At 36.2% G+C, this 21,949-nt stretch overlaps 1 protein-coding gene across 5 annotated transcripts in view; it reads right to left on the reverse strand.

Annotated features, from left to right (window-relative positions):
- Window positions 1-631: 631 nt before the first annotated feature.
- LOC100545318 (ras-related protein Rab-10-like) overlaps window positions 632-21,949 on the reverse strand; it is a 30,573-nt gene continuing 9,255 nt past the window's right edge. The window contains exons 4-6 of one of the 5 annotated variants that reach the window (XM_085220982.1): window positions 14,935-15,024; window positions 9,693-9,794; window positions 632-988 (exon numbers count right to left, since the gene is read on the reverse strand). In XM_085220982.1, coding sequence (XP_085077108.1) covers window positions 914-988; window positions 9,693-9,794; window positions 14,935-15,024 — 267 coding nt within the window. In that variant the 3' untranslated portion in view covers window positions 632-913. The other 4 variants (XM_085220985.1, XM_085220986.1, XM_085220983.1 and 1 more) reach the window with 4 other exon arrangements.

The raw sequence follows: 21,949 nt of genomic DNA on the forward strand, positions 1-21,949 counted from the left end.
TGTTCTGCTTGCTTCTAACTGAAGAAAAAGAAAATGGCATCTTTATTCTGCCCTCATTCAAATTTAACTAAGATCTGATATCCTCCCCTGAAATTAAAGCTATTATGTATCAATATAAAACAGATCCAAATGATCAGAGTCAGATCCCTGATGTATTTATACTCTAAGAAAATAATACAAATCAAACAAACACTGCATACATTTTTAACACAGTCATCATTTATGACAAAAAGAACTCTTGGAAATGCAGGTATGCTGCTAAAACCCATGTGAATGTTTCTATGGAATGATAAGGCTATACGAGCATTCTGTTGTTTTATATTTTCTACTTTCTAAGGGGGGCTCAGCAACCCACAGATACTGTGTATGGTATATTCTTTTATCTCAGCCATCATCTCTGCAACTTCCCTATTCAAAAGTTTTCCAGTAAGACATACATTTCAGAAATGGATATTAAAGAAACAAAACCAAAAATCTGCAGAAAATCATCTTACAGGACAACACTGAGTATAAGCTGATTAAACATATGTTATCTCGAGGACAGTATAAATGATTTCATGTATTGAAAGGTTGCCTGTGTGATGCCAATGTTCATGAAAATTAAAAATCTGATACGAATAGGACAAAAAAATGTTAAAGTACATGTTTTTAATAAGAGAAAAATTAGTACATTTAGATTTCACCTGTGCAACCATTTGCATGCAAATGATTCAAACGTCAGATAATTATTTTAAATTCATATTAAAAATAAAAAAATATAAACATGTCAAAATATTTGGCAGCAACGTTTCTGTAATAAAAAGGATGCCTAAATTCTGTGCTTTGGGATTACAGAATCCCTTTTAAAAATTTTTTATGTTCCCTTGTAATAGTTAATATTCTCTGAAGAGGAAATGAAATAATAAACGATATTTCAGAATGCACAGCAGGTTCTCTTCTTACTTTCATTTAGATCCACAACATCTAAGTCATATAATACCCAGGATTTCTGTAAAACAAATGAAAGCAAAAATTTAATTAAGATAACTGGAAAGCAGTAGTTGAGAAACTTGAATTTTCACATATTTTAATGTGTAAAAGACCTGATGAAGCCACTAGATACGTTTTCCCTTTACATATTGAAATAAGAGATTAGAGTTTTCTAATAAATTAAAGGGAGACTGATGCTCCTGCAAGTTACAGCTTGGTGTATTTACATTCTACAGGTGCCTCAAACATCTCTTCTAACTCTGAAGGTGACAGAGGATGTAATGTCTTCTGAGGAGATGCTAGAAACCATCATGTAAATACTTACATGAATTGGTCAAGATATACCAGTTCTTCTGTTGACTGAACTAATTTTCACAGATTTGTTATTAATTATCTTAATCTTTGAAGAATTAGGTCTGAGATGCAAAAATCTAGTTGAAATGAATAGGGAAATATAGGTCAAGGGTACCCATTAGAAAAAGGCATAAACTATTACTTGATAAAAAGGATACTGCATTTTGTGAAATTCACTGCAGTTGCTGTATTTTCTTAAATCCATTATAAAAAAACATAAATAGCCCCAAATGGAAACAACTCAGTCTTTATCATGATAGAATTATCATAGCAGCTCTCTGTCCTGGTAAAGCATTTATTTGCAGATTGCAAAAGCAGATTTAAAAACTAAAATCAGCAAAACCAGAACTCTTCCTTTCGGCAATAAACACAACTAGATAATTAGTGCTGACCAGAGAAACAATCAAAACCAGTTGTGCAATACAGTACTAGTAAATGTTGCAACTTTGGACTCTAAAAATATGAACATTGAAACGTGAACTCAAACACAATGACATAAAGATTGGAAAAAAAAAGTCTGAACTCTACTTGCCATTCTTGCGTATGCCTCTTGGTAGGTTAACCAAGTATGCAGTGATCTACAGAGAAGTCAGTGCAACCACTGGAACCACCACATTCCTCTCTCAACCCAAACCCAACAGTCATAAACTACCACTTCTCACAATACAGAGAAGCTTCCAGAAAGGACAGCTGTCCCAGCTGGAATCCATGATATCCAAAGTGCAGGGAAAAAAGGGGGAAGAAAAAAGTGGCATAATGTAGTCCAATGCTAGTCATTATTTAAAATCCAGTAATTACACATACAACGCCACAGAATTGTCTGACTATATCCAGAAAGGTTCAGCTAAAATTACTTAGATGAATCTAAATGCAGGGAAAATAAATGTTTCCTAATGCTAAAATAAGACTTACGTCCCTTCAGCTGACAATTCTTAACATGACCTAAAATTCTGGAGAAGATGCATGAAATCATTTTTTTTCTGCTTTGTAAGATGCTTGAATACAAGGAGCTGCCGTTAGGACTTGTGCTACATGGAGACAGTGTTTTATAGTCTTCGAGCGGTGATTGTAAATACAAAGTATGAAATCCTTTCCAAAAGAATCTAATCAACCATACCCTTTGTCACCTCAAGAACATGACGTCATTCTGGTTCAGAGACAAGATACTGAGAAAAAAAAAAAACTGGAAGATAATGGTGCGAAATTTAAAATGCACTTTTGTTGAGACCAAGAAGCAATACTGAGCGCTGATTACTGCGGACATAAGCTGAGAAGGTTTCATTTCACACCTGCTTTTTCTTAAGAAAAAAGAAATCAGTTCAAGTAGTAAGAGTGTTATAGAAAAATATAGAAAAAAAATTCTGAACAATTTCTGAATTCATGAGGAATTTATTTAACTTTAAAGGAAAGAGGTAATTTTAAAGTGTTCTAGGTTATAAGTAATTTCAAAGAATCATAGAATGATTTGACTTGGAAGGGACCTTTAAGATCATCTAGTTCCAACCCCCTGCTATAAGCAGGGACACCTCCCTCTAGATCAGGTTGCTCAAAGCCTCCTCCAGTCTGGCCTTGAGTGTTTTCATTTAGTGCTTTCAGTTAAAGGACAGTAAGTTGTATATTCCTTAAATGCTTAGCACTATAGGTGATTAATAATGGCAAAACCTACTTGACAACAAAGTTGTTCATACTGTCTGTAAAATCGTTACCTCATAGTGCTTAACAACAAATTACCCAGGACAGAAAGACAAGAACTATCTCTCCACAAATAATAAATAATCGTTTGTTTTAATATACATGTAAATGTTGAAGATTTAAAATATCACTTCAGTTTGATAAGTCTTTCATACAGGATCTTCATCAAGCAGATAAAGGCTTGCGATTCATTTAATCAGGTGTGCTTTGCACACATTTAACTGCATAATCATAACCTGAAGAGATGCTACGAGTCCTGCATGAAGAGCTGAAGCAATGAGTGCAGTCCCACATAGTGCGGAGAAGAAGCCCTGAAGAGCTGCAGCACCTTCCTCACATGAAATTAAGGAGGGAAGTATGCAAATTTTGCCCATCTCAGAGAACAAGGCAGGCAACATTCCACACTCAGGGCTCTCTCCTAGCTCACATTTCAGCTCCTCCTAATGAAACTCTTCCCTTGCAAGGCAGCCAACAAACAACTGAAAACAGCAGAAAGGTGAAAGGAACCAAGTTGGTATGAAGAAGCTCAATTTTCCACTTCAGCATCATGGACAAAGTGAAATCCTGAAAATAAAGCTGAAGAAATAGATGCTATTCTACCCAGTAGTGATTCTAGTAAGATATTGAAATCTATTGCTAAAATACTAGTTTAGCACAGCAGATGTGTCTCACCAAGCAGACAGGCATCTGTTTAAGCATACTAAGCTCCCTGCAGAACCAGTGGAGAAAATCAGATAGAATCAGCTACTCCCCACAGCCATCTGGTCTCATCACCAGCTCTAAGGCAGAGGTTGTGTCACTATCTTGCAGTAGATAGCTAACTTGTAGACAGATTAATTGTAATGACTGGTATACCTCTAATTATTAATTTTTAATCAGGTAAATAAAGCTAAGTTTGTATACAAAAAGAAATAGCATCAGAAAATAAGGGAAGTTCTTTGAATGGTTTCTAATGTAATAAATTCATACAGCTCAGTTAAGATCAGTAGCCTGGTCCTTGCTGGAAATCTGTTCAGATTAGCAGTATTAAGCCAAGTTGGATTTACCTACTGTGGCACCAGTTCTCAGTATTTTTATGTATTTTGGAGACAGTTCACCACTGGTTTGGTAGAATTTTTCTCTATACATTTAGATGCCCCATCCAGAGTGGAGGGAAACCCAGAGTGCCTGCTGGAAAGCTACTGGTTTTAGAGAAATAAGCAGAAGAGATTGTAACTGAAGCTACTACTACTTATAACTTCTCTAAACTCTGGGGAATGTATTCTCTCTAAATACAGAATTATTGTGGTTAATGACTGCAGTCTTTCTGTTTATATTTAATAGTAATGGTTGACAAAGTTTAGCAAAGCATGGCAGAGGACCTTGTGCTATGAATATTAGGGGACTTCTGCACCTGCACAGCCAGAAGATACGAGCTCAATTATTAAGATCAGTCCTACAATTTCCTTGAGTCCTACTTTCTCTGTATTCTCTAATTCTAGGCTTGAAATTGTTCAAAATACAAGACAGTCCTTTCCCAACTAGGCACAAGCAGTATCAGATGTATTAGCAGGGAAAGTGATCACTTCCAGGGCAGGGATAGGAATAGGAGAGGATAAAGAGAAGACTACACTGCTGCAGAACACCTTCTTCAAGAGATGGGAATGGAAGTCTTTGTTCCCAAAACCTGCTATTCTACAACATCTAACCCACTAACAAAGCATAGGTCTCTATCTCCCTCTCCTGTTATTAACATGTGACTATGACAATGTTGTACTGCAGTTATTCTACAAACTTAAGAAAAAAACCTATGCTTTAAAAAACTCCAACCCTAGTGATCATTTGAGTAAATTCAGGATCAAAGTTGAGGGAGCTGGGCTTGTTTAGCTTAGAGAAGAGAAGGCTCTAGGGAGACCTCATTGCAGCCTTCCAGTACTTGAAGGGAGCACATAAATAGGAGGGAGAATGACTGTTTACTAGGGTGGATAGTGATAAAACAAGGGCAAATGGTTTTAAACTGAGACAGGGGAAGTTTAGGTTAGATATTAGGAGGAAGCTTTTCACACAGAGGGTGGTGATGCACTGGAACAGGATGCCAAGGAGGTTGTGGATGCCCATCTGTGGAGGCATTCAAGGCCAGGCTGGATGTGGCTCTGGGCAGCCTGGTCCGGTGGTTGGCAACCCTGAACATAGCAGGGAGGTTGAAACTAGATTATCTTTGAGGTCCTTTTCAACCCAGGCCATTCTATGATTCTATGATTCTTTCAGAGTCAGTCAATGCCAGAAGCAAGTCAACTGTGTTAACTTTACTTCGGTCTCCTTGAACTTATTTAACTTTAAATATAAAACCAGAAAAGCTGATATACACAGTCCTCTATTATCAATGGAGAAAGGCACCTCCAGAACAGAGTTTCATTTGGCATATTTCTTTCCACTGACTGTAGATGGTTCCAGACAACTACACCAGCCTAGTCATTTTTGCTGGCTAAGGTTGCACACTAACAAGAATCTCATCCTGCATACTCAAACATTATGATTTACTTTTGATTTACATGGTCTAATACGTTACCATTTCCAGAAGAATGTCTGGTTTATTCAATGTTCAGAACAGATTTTTTTGAATTAAACAAGATTGTATAGTAAAATTAGGCCCTACATTGTTGCAATGCTATGTGATCCTTTTTGCTTTTAACGTCTGTTCCACAGTTTCCATGTATGCAATGCTGAACATACTACTTAGAGTTACTAGGAAGGTTATGAAGCTAAAAATCTAGAATAGATCTAAAATACAGCATTAAGAGCATTATGAAAAACCTTACGAAGAATTAATATTCTGTGATCAGTACAAGATAAGTAAAGGACAAATAAAGCCAGGGGCTTCATACATGACTAAGGATAATAAATACTGAATGTACACTGCTTAAGATAGGGATCTTTCGGACAAACTACAATTCCCAGAACCATGGCAATAATGAATTCTGATTTCCTATGGATCTGTGTCTTGCAGTGAATTAAATTTGGTATCTGCACTGCAAGCTCCAGCTGGAGTGGCTGGTTGAAGCAATTTTCTGTCTCTGTGCAGTTATCTCTGTCTAATGCAGTATGAACTAATGCTGTAGACTTTCTATCTGCAGAGTATTCTGGGACATACTGTGTTATCTCAAAAATCTTGTTGCCTTGGAAGGGAAGTTAAAGAGATCAAGGAAAAATAGAACTGAGGTCTGCTACTTTCAAATTTTCATCTCAAATTACATCCAACTGTTAAACTTTAAATGTTAACATAAACAGTACAAGGAAAGTTCTTAAATGAATTTTGACTCTACACTGCTCAGAAAATCTGTATTTATTTAAAATAATATTGAAATAATCTTAGCAGTTGATCAGTCTTAGGAGGTAGACAGAACTTAAGTTTTGGTTAGCTTTATAGCAGACTTCAGAAGAGAGCAAGAAATTCAGTTTTGTTTTTTTTTTTGTTTTTTTTTTTTTTCCTTTTCTTGCCGATAGTTTCCATCCTTCTGCTCCTAGTTTAGAAAAATACCAGCCACTGCACCCACAAAGAGAAATACAAAGCCTTGCAAGACTTTCTAAAAAGCTAATTGAGAAGAGTACTGCTTGTCAGCCATGAAGACAAACCACACTAAAGTGCAAATTTTAACTGCATTCTCGGTGGTAATTTGGGGGGTTTGGTTGTTTTTTTGAGGACTGAGTCACAGGTACAAATAGTTCACAGGCAACAAGGAACACTGCTAAGGAACAGCTGCCATCAATTAATAAGCCAGTTTAGGCCTCTCTGAGACTTGTAAGAATTATGAATTAAAATGTTATTTGTCAACAGGTCTAAGAAAACCTCTGGGAAAGGCTTTAAGTGCCATTAACATTCATTTCCTCTACAGCCCTTCCAATACAATAAAAAAACAGTTATTATTAACTGTTATGATTGAAAACTATGAGTTAACTATTCTCAAAATCTGGTATAACTCCACAGCTGTTACCAGTGTAAGTTCTCAAATAACATCTGATTGTTTTAATGAGACTACCCATGCAATTTAGAGCTGTGGCATTGAGGCTCATCAGAGAATGGTTTTCACAGACTATAAATATCTGAAAAATTAAATAGTGCTTCAGTTATCTGAATCACTGAGATACAGAAGTAATCTTCCTCTCTTAAGCCCAATAAAAGTAAAGCCACAAAAGTAGAAATAGCAGTGTCTTATAAAAGTAACGTGCTCTACTGATTTAAATCTATTCTACAAATAGAAAAAAGCAGCACAAAATGATGATAAAACAAATTTACCTTTTAGTTCCAGTTGGGAATACTCATTTGAACCACAACTTGTTCTAAATCTCAAAAGAATCAAGAAGCTCATTATTTCAGTATGACCTCTATAACTCCAGATGTTGATTTTCCCCATCTACACATTTGCTATTAAAAGTAGTTTAAAAAAATGCCCATGGTAGATAGCAAACAAGACTGCATATAAAAAATCCAAAATGTCCTGAGATGAATGTAGATACAATGCATCTGAAAATGGTTTACTGTCTGCCAGCTTGCCTGCCTGCCTATCTTCTCAATGATTTCAACCTACCTCCAAAAATCAAGGCCATACTGAATTTCCAGGAATGCTCCTTAAAACAAGTTTCCTCTATGGGACTAGTAAAGCAGTGACAAGCTTCCACCACTGAAGCATCTCATTAGTCTAGATGATCCTACTGCAGAAGTAAACAAGATACAGTATCCTGCTACCTCAGACATAGCTGTCTCGTGCCAAAGCGCTGTGCAAAGCTGTATGAACATATCTTGCTATTGCAGAGTGAATGTGTGACTGAAGTGATCTAGACTGACATCTGTCGTGTCATTTTTTCACAGTTACTAGTCACACTTCCTACCACATTTTTTCTTCTCCACACATTCATCAGTTACAGGAAGTTAGAATTTAAGTAGTATATTCAGATTTCACAGTTTTATGAACAAGCAAATTATTTTGTTGAACATGATAACCATGATGAAACTGTATGATGGATTTTCCTTTTTTTCCTCTGAACTCATTCTTCTCAGGCCAGTGGCAGAACCAACTGGGCTAAAGGATTTCTTGTTGAAATCAACAGATTCCTTACACAAACAATTGCAAATTATACACCAAAGTAATCGTAAATGAGGCCCCAGTATGGATTGCAAATATTTCTAGAGTGAAATATTACTACAGACAAACTACAAAAATTCCCAAGGACGTATTTTCCAAACACAAATGCATGCACATAGACTGTACAACTGCATTATCAAGCAGTTCTAATAATTATACTCCATGCTGGAGTATAATGGTCTACATTTGTTTGCATGGCCACACTAAAACTCTATTGATTTTCATGAAGATTAGTAGGAATACTAAAGTTCCATTTAAAGTAAAATGAATGCAAGCAGTCTTGGAGTGAGAAATGCCCAAACACCATTTCTGAATGCTGCTGATAATTCTCTCAGATTTTACTAAAGGCACTGTGCAGAGATTATAGCTTCACAAATATTTGTCTTTGCAGCAGCTATGATCATAGCTTTTGGTTTGTAGTTTTCATGCTTCATTCTACAAATATTTATTTAAAGTAGAAAACATCTTTTTCATTTACAAGAAAAATCAGAGTTGTTTTTTTTTTCCAGCTATTTGAAGACTTGTCATTGTCCTCATCATCTAAATGACAGTTGACTTGGCAGTTAAGTTGCCAAGTTTATTTTCATGCTAAGGGAACCAAAATCATATATATCAAAAACAAAACAAAACAACCCAATAAACTAACGCTTGTGTTATTGTATGACAGAACAAGACCCTCATTTAGAAGCAGTCCAGTCCCCAGCTACTATCCTGACCACCTCCTATGGCTATTTAATGGAAACAGTGTAAGTTGTGACTTTGTCAGTAATTTTGCTCATTTATCTTTATTATGACTTCAAGAGTATTCGGAATGGAAGGCTAGTTTCATATAACTGATATTGGTGATGAATGGCAGTGATAATGCACTGCATGAAGAACATCCATTAATGTCTAAAATAATATTCTACTGTCTAAAAATAAATTGTGATGCAAAACATTTTCATAGCTAATTAACAATAATTCAGTCCCACACAAGATTTTTGTATGGAAACCCTGAGTAGCAAGGACCTTTTTCACCAACACAAGCTAGGTAGTTAAAGATGCTGATTGTGACAGCTACAATATTGATTCTACTACTAATTAACTCAGCTTTTTAGATTCTAATAACTTCAAAAGCACTACTGTAAATCAACCAAACAGCTATGATTCTTGGATGAAACATTTAATTGTTGAACATAAAATGTCTGCTCCTTTCATGAATATGTTGCCTCATAACAGTTTGCATATTCTGAGGAAACTTCAAGAAAAAAAAGGAATTATCCTGGCACAGAAATGGAACTATCCTGTAACCCCCTAGTATTAACCCTTCCTTTGAAGAAAAGGGTGGAAAGAAAAGCCACAAATGCAGCTTTCCTGAGTTTTTATCTTCTCCTTGAGCAATATTGTACCTGTTCTCCTCTGTTCTCTCACAATTCTTTTTCTGTATATCTCTCCTCATATGTCTACAGCTATGGGATCCTCCCAAATATCACTGCAAACCAGCAATAGTTGTTCTTCACTAAAGCTATCCTGTACTTCTACTCCTGAAATCTTCCTTTTAATTTTTTCTCATCCTACCTTTTCCAGTATTTCCTTAGTCAAAACTGAAAATGCATCCTCAATGTTCACGTTATCTTTGGCACTGGTTTCAAAAAAGGGTATCCCATGTTCCCAAGCAAGCTGGAGGAAAAAAATAAAATAGTTGGCAATGGGATGAACAGTCTTTAGGAAAATAGAAAAAAAATATTAATACTAATAGCAATAGATGTGTCGGTGTTTCTGACAGCTCTTAACATGTTACATAAACATTGACTAAGGAAACATCAGCTCAATAAATTACACTATATTTATCCTCAGTTTATAAATTTCAGATATGTCTTAAATATTTTTTTTTAATTTATGTAATTTATGTTACTTGTAAGTAAGGATACACTCTACTGGATCTTTTCTCCATGTTTTGATTTGTTTAGAAAATGAATCGCTTCCTAGGCAATTATTTACAGGAAATTAACAGAATGCTTGCAGAAAAGGACAGGTAAAAATTTGAGAAAAGACACAGAAAAGCAGGCATGATGGAATAAAAAAAAGAAATGCAACTTTTCACCAAGTAGAGAGAAAAGGACAGAGATAACAAACATGCAAAGAACAGATGTGCATGTGAAAATATTACGGTAATAGGTGAATAATGAAAGTCCTTAGAGGAAATTGGCAGCATAGATTTTATATTGGCTAATTTTATTTAATTTGCTTGTTTTCGCTCAATTCCAGTGCACCTCTCTTACAGTTGGTTAGGTAATATATTGGCATAAAGAAAAAAAAACTACAAAAATCTCAGCTTTTTAAGGTCTTGAACTTATTTTAATTTATACAGTTAAATACATGGAGAAAAAACAGTTGACTCTTGCCTCCCAAGGGAGGAGACCAAGGTGGGAGAAATATCCACCAGAAAAACCATAATGGGAGTGTCTATTTATTGCCTTTGTAATACCCTCTTGGTACACATCTGGAGAAAGCAATCCCAATCAAGGAAAACACTTCTACTGCTCATAACGTATACTAACCACTTAATTTGTTTGGAAGGCTCTTCATTAGGTTAATAAGTCTAATATTGCTTGCCCAGAGAAGCTGTGGATGCTCCATCCCTGGAGGTATTTAAGGCTAGGTTGAATGGGGGCCCTGGGCAGCCAGGTCTGGTGGATGGCAATCATGCACATGGCAGGGGGTTGGAATTAGATGGCCTTTAAGGTCTCTTCAAGCCTAAGCCATTCTACAATTGCCAGTTGTGATTGCTTTCAATGAACTTTAGAAATAACCTAAAAAAATAAAAAGTAAAACTAAACCTGGCACTTTACGAGAATTCAAAAATAAGACATGAAAGTACAAGAATTTGAGTGTAATATTTTAATTAAAACATTGTAAGGATAATATTAAGGTAGGAAAAAAGCAAGCAAAATGGTTTATTTTCCAAAATACTATAATGAAATATAATTTTGAAAATGAAGAAGCTATCTGATATATTTCTTAAGACAGACTACTTCTAAACTCAAGTTGACTGCAGTGAACATCTTGTTCTGTCATCAGGTCACTAATGTTGAATAATCTGGGTCCCACCATAGACCTCTGCTGTACTCTGTTCTTTACTAGCCACCAACTAGACACATGACCTTAAATTGCTATCCTTTGCATCAAGTAGTCCAGCCAATTTTCATTCCATCTCATGGCCCATTTGTCCTGCTCACATTTCCTGGCTTCCAAGTGCAGATGCCACGTGAAAGTGACAAAAGCCTAAATTCAAAATATATTACAAACCATCATTATTCCTCTGTTCACACATTCATTTTCTAGTCTTATAAAAGGCAACCAGGTGGCAAAGCAAAATTTACCCTCTGTTGATTCTGCCAAATCATCTCCTTGTCCTTTAAATGGATGGAAAAGGATTTGATGACGTGATCCTTCTCATGGATTGAAGGCTGATTGACTGTAGTTCTGTGAACCCTCCTTCTTTCCCTTCTGCTTCAAACATAGATGTCATACTAGCTTTTATCTAGTTAACAAGCATCATGATTTTTCAGAAATGATTGAGAGGCCTCAATCTTACTGATCATCTTCAGCACAGTTGGGTAAACTTCATCATGCCCACAGACAAGCTCAATTTTCCTAAGCAGTTTCTAACCCAGTGCTCTCCTGCTGATGGCTGATCTGCTTCCTCTCTAAGCCCCACCAGTACATGCAGAAGTCTGGGAAGAAGGTCCACATGTAAAGACCAACACAAAAGAAAAAAATAACGTTGAATACATTGGCCTTCTGATGTTGTCAAATACATCTATCAATGCACTCCTATTTTCTCCATCTGTGCACGATGTTGGACAAAGAATATTAATCACAGAATCATGGACTAGTTGACAAGAACCTGTGTGTCCACCTGATTCAACCTCTGCTCAAGCTGGGACACCCAAAGCAGGCTGCCCAGGACCATGTCCAGGCAGCTTTTGAGTATCTCCAACGAGGAAAACTCCAGAAATATATGTATTAATATACGTACTATTTAAATTCACTTTGCAGACTGGTAAATATTGTGACAAGCAAGTTATCTCCAAGTTTGGATAGATGAAAGAAGTAATAAAATAAATGTTAATGCAGTTGCAAGTATGAGTACAGCTTTGTCTAAATCACCTCAAAGAAACTGGAAAGGCATATTCAAAGAATATTATTTTTTCTTGCCTTGGGAACATCTTGTGTATACCTGTAAATAAATACATACACGTACAAACTGAAGGCAATAATAGTACTTGGAAATTTTATATCATCCTTGAGAACTGTTTGGAGAACTCATATGAAATAAGATTATATCTTACTTACAATAAGAAAATAAATAATGCCATTATCTTTTCCAAAGCAAAGTTTTATTCTAATGTTTTTATCTCAAAATATACTATTTCCTAAAAATCCTGCTATGGTTTCTTAATAGAGAGTCAGAGAGATTTATCTGGAATATTCCTAGCACTGTATCACTGTGGAGTTTTGTTTTGTTTTTTTTTTTTAATCATATCATAGATATAATATAAGTTCTAAAGTCAAGCATGCAAAGATGAGAAAAGGAAAACAAACAAACAACATTTTATTTGACTATTTCTGTTAGAAAGATGTGACAAGAGGAAAATGGACACATTCTAAAATGTTGTATAATCTTCAATATTTATATTTATTTTTCAGTAAGAAATATATATATATTGATTGGGGGAGAGGGGAGCGGAGGAGCTCATAAAGGTTAAGTTCAAACATTTCAGATTATTAATACAAAAAAATCCCTCGCAGAGTTAAAATTAAGTATATCAATTTATGAGTAATCAAAATGATGCAATTTCAATTTTTTTTAGCAATTTCTTTGTTTTAGTTTATATACTGGCATATCATGGCTGCTCAGTTACAACAGATTACTATAGAGATGCCAATACACACAGTAAGATTCCCAGAGAATCCTTTGATCTTCCTTGCAAGACTCTGAGCAGAACAATACTCACAGCTTATACTCATAAGGTACTATGGAATTAATTATTATGTGGCAGAGCTTGCTGTAAGCCATTTTTGCTTTTAATATGGATATTTTCATCTTCGAAGTGAGATTATTAGCTCATTCTCTGCTAATGCAATCTTTCTCCAGCTGTCTCAGTAAGATTCTCTGGCATTTCAAAATCACATTAAAGAACAAAACAGTGTAACTGAGGAGTTGTCTCAGAACACAGAAGAAATCTAGAAAGCAGACTCATTGGTAAAGAGGTGAAGACTTGTTCCTCAAAAAAAAAAAAAAAAGAAGACTACATAAAGAGAAGCTTTGATTGCATGGTTAAGGATGCATAAAAATGTCACTGTTAATACCTCATGCAAAACCCTAATACTGCCCTCTTGTGCACACGTGTCTAGTGAGCATTCAGATTTCTGATAATGTATTCTTTGAGTGAAACTATATCTGTATCTTTCAGCAACCTTTTCCCATGTACACATATGTACACACTTTATGCTACTTTTAAAGTTTTCCTAATCTGTACTTATATAATCAGAAAGAAATGATCAGCATGCTAATCCTCAAACAGTATAATGTGCCTGACTCAACTATCTGACTGCACACTTGAAGGGCTTATTCCAAGATTATTTTTCCTCTGTTTTACAACAGAGGTACCATGCTTAGTTGCACATTTTTTTCAGTAATGAAAAACAGCCTGCATGCCACACTCGTGAAAATCTGCATGGCCATCCTGAACATGGCTTGTCTTTCACATTGCTGTCACCACTGCCAAAATGCATCACCCACAGCTTCACTGTGCTCAAATCCATTGTTTGGGCTCCATAAACATTCAGCAATTGTCGATGAAGGCCAATGAGTGTCATTTTTCTCTACATGGAGGAATTCAAACTTTGCTTCATAAACACTCCCACGTCAAACGCCATTCTGTTAGACTGCCCCTCTGCTGCCATCTGCCATCATAGCAACAAAATGTAATGGAACACTTGCGAGAAGACAGCCTCGACTGCCATACCACCAACATCTGCCTCTGGCATTGTGGCCCTGTATAATAATATAGGAGGCATTGTTTCTGGAGCGCCACACACACAATCTACATTGTGACATATAATCAGTATCGCAATTTCTTCTTCCACTGAATGGCTCCTGGATCTCCTCAGGTTTTCAATGATGGTAATATTTGCCTTTAAAACAGTACTCCCCACTTAACACTAGTTCTTCCCCTGTAGTCTAATCTATACTGTAGCCTCAGCTGCTTAACCTACAGTTTGAACTAGAGAACCTGGATGTCCCCAAAATGTACGTGTCCAGTGTTCTTTAGGACTACTTATAGATCACTAAGATCACAGTCTGCAAGCTGCCACAATAGTTCTATATGGTTAGGCTGTTGCAAAAAAGAGTCATTGATGAGTGCCATCAGGTATCATAAAGTGATGTAAAATGTGCAATGTATTATATGCTAGCACTTCATACTAGAACAGTGCTCTGAAAATGCAGATTTTAAAATACTTTAAATTATAATTTGAAAAATAATTATCATGCCTGGAACTATTTAAGAACTATTTAAGATCATTTTAACTTTCAAAATAAGAATCAGTACTCTGAAGAGAGCAGCCAGGTATTATTTAATGTATTTCTGTTCATATGTTAAAAAAAAAAAACAAACAAAACCACTGTTCTTTTGGAGCAATTCCTAACGGAATTTTTGGAATTCAGGAACCTTTTTTCATTGTCAGGGGAACAGCTCATAGTCACACACACTCAGGAGAACCCAAAGAAAGCATCAGTGATCAATGGTACCTTTTCTCCTTTATGTTTTGGAACTACACGTTCTGATTCCTTATCACACTTGTTGCCCAGCAGTATTATGTCCACTTCATCACCTGCTTTCTAAAAGAGGACCAGCATAAATAAGCATCAAGTTAACAAAAATAAATAAATAAATAAAATAAAACAACATAACTTCAACTCACATAAACCATCAACACAATTCTCTTGAAAGTAAAGGCTGTGTTTCTTCTTGACCTTTTCATCTGCAGAAATGTTTTTCATCAGTTACCAAGACCCTGAGAAAAATGGTAAGACTGTAGAGAGCAAGAAAAAGCTACTTAAAAGTAAAGGGTATAATTTGGAACACCCTTCATGAGGAATAAAGTATATGGTGCATGGGTTTCATCTTCTGATGAATGCTTGATCTTGAGGCTTCAAAGTGACTGGAAATGCTCCAAAGTGACAGACGCTGCCCTCCCTGAAGTAATGAGATTACAGATTAGCATGTTAGTCAGGTCTGCATCCAGCACTGAAAAGAAAAAAACTAAGGAATTTGCTACACCTGAAAAAGTACCTCTCCATACTTCACTTTTGCACACAGACAGCAAAATTACAGTCCAAGTGCTCAATCTCAGCATAGAAGTTTGATTATTCCAAGACACTTGGAAGAAGGCAATATATTTTTTAATGAAGTAAAATTTTAAAAACCTCATTGACTTCAAAAGGAGGAAAAATCTAGCTTTTTGACCTTGTCTCCATCCTTTGTTCCACTAATCCAGTTACATACAGGATGACTATGAAATGCACTGGATGCTTTACATCAGTGTTATTTTAAGATAAACTATTGCAACTATAGATGATTGCAATCACGATAAGGAAATGGAACAGTGGAAATTGCAAAGTGACATTTGCTGTTAAAAACAGTATTTAAAACCACTTTTGATACCTAAATGGGAAAAATGTCTCTGTCTAGAGACGAGTAACTCAAATGTAATCTGTTTCCACAATGTACTTTGAAAGCAAATGCTCACACATTTTCTCTGATGACTCAGAAGGTTTGATCTAAGGCTGCTGTTCTCTCTGCAATGCTGCTGATGAAATCTCTGGTATCCAATAAAGTCTTAATTTTTATAACACTAATCAAGCTGTAGGGTGTCCCTATATCTCTTCCAGAGAGGATTAAAGCTAATGTTTTCTGGGGAGAGACTGAAAGGGAGAGAGATGCACGAACACATCTACCTATTCAATATCATAGAATATGACAGAAGATGCCTCTTCTCAAAAAAAAAAAAAAAAAGAAAAGAAACAAAACAAACAAACAAAAAACCACACTGGTAATTCATCATTACAGCTGCAATAAAATTGGATAAAAAATGACCTGTCACCTCCAGAAGCAGGCCACGCTGAAAGCCAGCTGCTCTGCTGTCACCTGTGCTATGACTTAACAACTTTGAGACCACAAAACCTGATTCTCAGAATCTGTACAAACTCAGGTAAAGACACGTCAGTTCCCCAGAGCACACACAGATGCACATGGACACAAGTACCTCCCTTCAGAGAAACTGAAGGAAAGATCTCTATTCATTAAGAGATGACAGAATCATTATTTTTAGTCTATTTGCACTTTCACAACAAACTTGCTTCATTTGAGGAGTACAGCAGCAGGCACAATTTATTATTAAGGAATGCCATTTCATTTTTTCAATCCACTCTCATTTTAGAGTCAGCTAATCTCATTTTATAACCCCAGCTGATGTTCAAGATAATGCAGTATTAAAATGAAGTAAGCTCATCATTAGAGTATAAAGTACAGGCCTAAAATAATCAATCTGTCTAACCTGGATTAATAGATCAAAATGCATTGGAGCTTTATCCATTAAGGTCAGTGGTCCTCCTACATAAATACACACACGCATATATATATATACATATATATACATATACACACACAGCAGTCCTTAAAATAGAGTAAACAGACAATTTAATCTGATCACGCAATCAACAATTTATTTGAAAGACTGTTGTATGTAGCAGAAGGGCTTTACCAGTGACATTTGACTTTACTCTGAAGTGAAATGTCAAAGGGAAACACTGGCATCCTTTCTGTACAAAAACATGAAATTCACATTGCAAATTTATTTCTGCACAAAGGGCAAGAATTTTGTTCTTTCTGCGTTACTTCAAATAGGAACAAAATTTAAAGGCTAGAGACACCTGGCCTTTCAGTAAGTATGTATTCATACATTAATAAAATTTAATAATGAGTTTTCACTTTAATTGGATTTTTAAGATGTTAAATTGCAGTTTTTTCTTCTTAGAAAACTAAACGATATACACAAAATGACCTTCATTCTGAGAACTGATTCTGCAGGTGAGCTCTTAAAAGATTAACTCAGCATGACTACGCACAAGTCTGACCACGTACTCAGCTGGCATAAAAACTGCAGAGGTACACTGATTCAAATGGGCCAAAAATATGGTTCTTCACTGCTTCTAAAAGCTGATAGTGTATTTTCATCCTCTGTTATTTATTGCTCAGAAATAAGCCTTCCAAATGCTAAATCTATAGCTAAAAGAAGGTGATTATTTTACAGTCATTAAGATGCTATTAGGCACTCCAGCATTCACCAAGCTAACATTTTTCCCATGTCATGGAAAAGTATAAAAATGTTATCAAGGCGAAAAGAAAAAAAAAAAAAGTACATTTCTTTGAACACTGGAAATAAGGAAAACATTTTGCCTTGCTATCTCTCAAAAGTACATCAGAGTTTTGGTTACTTTCCTGAGTTTTTACTCTGCTTTTAACATTTTAAAGCCCACATTTACTGAAGCTTCCTATAAAAAGAGAAAATCTAACCTATCTTTTTGGAGAATTTCCAAAACGGCAATATCAGCACTATACTTTTTTTTTTTTTTTTCCCCCCTAAAAGTGGAAATTGTGAGATTCCTTGGGGCTGCCCATGTTTGTTGAGCAGTTTTGGTGGAGTTTGGATCCATCAGGTTTGAGCTCGCTGCTGTGCTGCTGTGATGGGTGGCCACATGAGGGAGCAGCACCATAGGCTCCTGATCTTTACTTGTATAAAACTCTCATCCAGTGAAGTGAGGTTTTCCACCAGAAAAGCCACCTTGCCTTCCACCATATTTCCACAGCACAGTTGTTCAGGGCCACACTATTTTTATGATCACTGATTACAGTTTGAAATGGGAACAGAAGTTTGTTTTGGGTGCAAATTGTGAATCTGAGAACGCAAGTCTGATAAATATGCTATTTTAATGCTACAAAATCTAATGACTGGTAGTAGAGGGAAAAGTGTAGCATTATTTTTCAGAAACAAAAATTGTTTCTGAACAACAGAATTAGCTTACTGCTAGATAAAGGCAAATCTAGGGCAGGTCACAAAGCTTGGAAGCTTCTTCCTCCGGCTTGCTAGACAATGACACCAGAAATGCATCCTTTGTACTAATGAAGAATAATTTGTTCAGAATACCTTGCCCCCACAGCATCACATGTAGCATTCATACATAATGATTCTCACAGATACATCTGTGAGAATCCCGTACATCCCATGTACTTTTCCAATTGCCACATTAAGATCTCAATTACAAATGTCTCGTTTCCAGGACTTCAGTGGAATTGTACAAGCGATGGAATCTGTTAGTCTCTTAGTAAACTTTGACTTGATTAGAACAATTTATCCTCAAACAAATCTGTATGATATATGTTTAGAGACATACCAATTTAGCAAGGCGACAAAGACAAGAAATTTTCAGGTCTACTAAAAGTGCTAACAATAAACCCACCTATGAATTGGAACAATTCAATCCTTCTGGCACCAAGCTTTCCCATCTGAGAAATTAAAACTCAGAACAGTTTGAAGTCAGATTAATTTATATTTGCAAAGCACTTTGCTGTAGTGCTTTTATTTAAGCATAATGCAGAAATACTGTCACAGATCCCAACTCTCAGCAGCAACTGAATTGCACAGAAGCAGAAAATGGCACAATGCAAAATAAGCGGTAACATTTAATACCCTGGTTAAGGGGTCACTTCTTTTAGAAACCACAAGAAGAAAGCTCATATATTCCAGCAGCAGTACATTACATCTGCAAGTGCTTGCAGAAAATTTCCAGCATGGTGGTAATCATTAGGATACTGTAATGCCAGCTTCATGGCCACATCAGCACAATGAAAACCAGCGCAATGAATTTGAAAAACACCTACAGCCTATCATCTATGTTAGTTTCTGGTGACCCAGACATCATGTGTGAATCATGTGAGGATTTAGGTTAGCAAGGACTTACAGAAGTCATCTGGTCTAACTCTGTGCTCAAAGCAGGGCCAACTTTAAAGTTACGACAGTTGCTCAAGGCCTTGTTGAACTGAGTTTTCAACGTCTTCAAGGGTGGAGATCCAGATCCTCTCTGTGTACCTCTTTGTGCATTTGACCACTACCACATAAAGTTTTTTTGCCAGTATGTAAGCTTCCTCAACACATCTTGGAAAGAACTGCTTTCTGCAACTGGATTTGGCACATGGTAAATTGTATTTGATTTTTAATGGCCAGATCGGATCAGCCTTTTAGAACAGCTGCATTCAATAGCTAAAAACCATGTTAGCAGACAGGGGGAACACCTTAATAAATAAGACATCACCTATGAATAATGAACAGCTTCAGGTTCTAAAGTAATTTTCGTACAGTGATTGTGCTCCTAATGAGTGCATTATGAATCTAATATGCCTGTACTGGATTTGTCAATGAAGTCCTAAGATACTCAGCTGAAAGTGTATTTTTCTAGTAAGCATTTTTATAAACAATCCTATTAGTTTCTTCTAGTGTTGAATACAAGTGGTACAATAAGACATCTGCTACCATGTATTTATGTCTTAAATATCCTTAAACAATAATTCATTTTTAATAGGAAAGAGCTGTATTCCACACTTAAAATAATTGAAAAATGTTCTTCGTATTTCAATTAGTTCCTACCCCTTACCTTATGAGAACATTACTGGCAATATCACAGCACTGACTAGCAAGTTTTTAAGAAATCAATGGATTTTCTAGGAATGGTGAATTGCTAAGATTTTTCCAACAGTTGAAAATAGCAACAGCTTACCACTGAAGAGATTTTTTTTTTTTAATTTTTTTCCATTTAAAGTCTCTGTGTATGGAATTAAAAGAAGAAAGTGCAATGTAATTACTGACTCATTAAAAAAAATCCTGTTCGATTGGTTCAGGTGTAAACTTCATCAGTCTGGCATTTAATAAAACCAGTCTCTGTTTCCTTTCTTAATTTTTTTTTTTTTTTTTTAAACCCTTGCACATTTTTAAGGGTGCTGTAGCAGCAGCCACTCGAATATTGGTCATTTCTGGGGTATGAAATACTGGTTTGCATTTACAGATCAAAGCAAATGCAAGGAACATTGCCATCCTGAAGCAAGTAATTAATTTTCATGATACGCCCTGTGTTTTAACAGTTATTGCTTAAAAACACTTCTTTTGCAATGAATGGTCCCATATATTTTCACCAAGACACTTCAGAAATTGATATCACACTTGGACTAAATTAAATTTTTTATTATTATCTAGCTGCATTACAACATTCACTAATTGCTAGCTTTGAGATTGGTACAATCAATCATGCAATTTACATTCCTAGAAGTTGCCTAAATTGAGTATTTCTGCATGTTTTTAAAATTTTAAACTAAGGCAGTACTTTCAGGCAGTAAGATTAAACAGACTTAGTATCAATAGCTTGAGTATTCTTACATGGAAGTTTTTAAGTATCAAGAACAGAAAAAAGGGTCATGCAGGTATGATTTCCTGATTGACTTATGCTGATTTAAGCTAAGCCTTTTCAGCACTGTGGCCACGAGGACCAGTCCCATCCTTCCCTCCACCCTAGCCTCATAGCCCAGATATGGTGTGTTTATGCTTGTGCATAGTAGCCCAGTGACTCAACCATTCTGTTTTTGTAATTAAAGATGATAGGACAAAACGACCCCTCCAATGACTGTATTAAGTCAGGGCTATATTTCATATGATACACACGTGGGCTGCTTCAAAAGTAGTACCTCCTATTTTATTATATTGGCCCATGACATCAGAGATCAGAAGCTTCCCATCAATATTCTGCTACATTTTGTTACCGTCTGACAGACAGCAGAAGAGGAGCAGTCTGACAAGACAGCAAGTGACATGGAAATGTGTATGAATCAATAACGTGTCACTGAAGTCCTGCAATTGGGAGAAATTACACCTACTGATATTCACCGACAGTTGCTGAATATTTCTGGAGAGCAAATGGCAGATATGAGCACGGTGAGGTGGTGGGTGACACGTTTCAGCAGTGGTGACAGTGGGTCACCTCCACCGGTGCAGATTTTTATTAGCATGACATACAAAATCTTGCTCATCACTGGTGAAAATGCAGAGCTAGTGGTGTGACTGTCAAAAAAAAAAAAAAATAGCATTTTGTAGCTATCTATCCTATGAAGCAGTAAAATTGCTTCTGACAAGTTCTCTGCAATACAAGGCAAAGTACTCAAGGCAAAGTACTGTTAGGTATACAAATAGTCATACACAGGGGGGAAAAAAAAAAAAATGACTCACTCAGCTAGTGATGAGAATCTCTGGCTGTGAAACACTCTTGAAAAAAGCAGCCTTTGTCCATGAGATGTTCTCCCTTCAGAGCACAGCCCTTAAATGAGCCTAGGGAGGGGAGGGCATGGACCCCCTTCTGGTCACATGGGAAGCGCAGGTAAATTGTTTGCACCTGTGCTTCCTGGGCCAGCCACCCCCTTCACCAGGTGCTCCATCATCAGTTCAGGTCATGACCTAACAGTTCCCCTACAGTAGCTGAATACTTGCTTTATTGAATAGTGCTACTGCGTTCTTTCTATCTATTGTTTCCATGGAAATAATTAGGAGGCGTTACTTTCAGAATACAGCTATGTATATACATACACATACTATATATGTATATATAATCTCAGGGGATATACATGGGTAATCTACACTTTCAGCTGCTATCATGCTGTGTGCTG

Source organism: Meleagris gallopavo, chromosome 3 (assembly GCF_905368555.1).
Source record: "Meleagris gallopavo chromosome 3, MGAL_WU_HG_1.1, whole genome shotgun sequence".
In the NCBI taxonomy this organism is placed as follows: domain Eukaryota; kingdom Metazoa; phylum Chordata; class Aves; order Galliformes; family Phasianidae; genus Meleagris; species Meleagris gallopavo.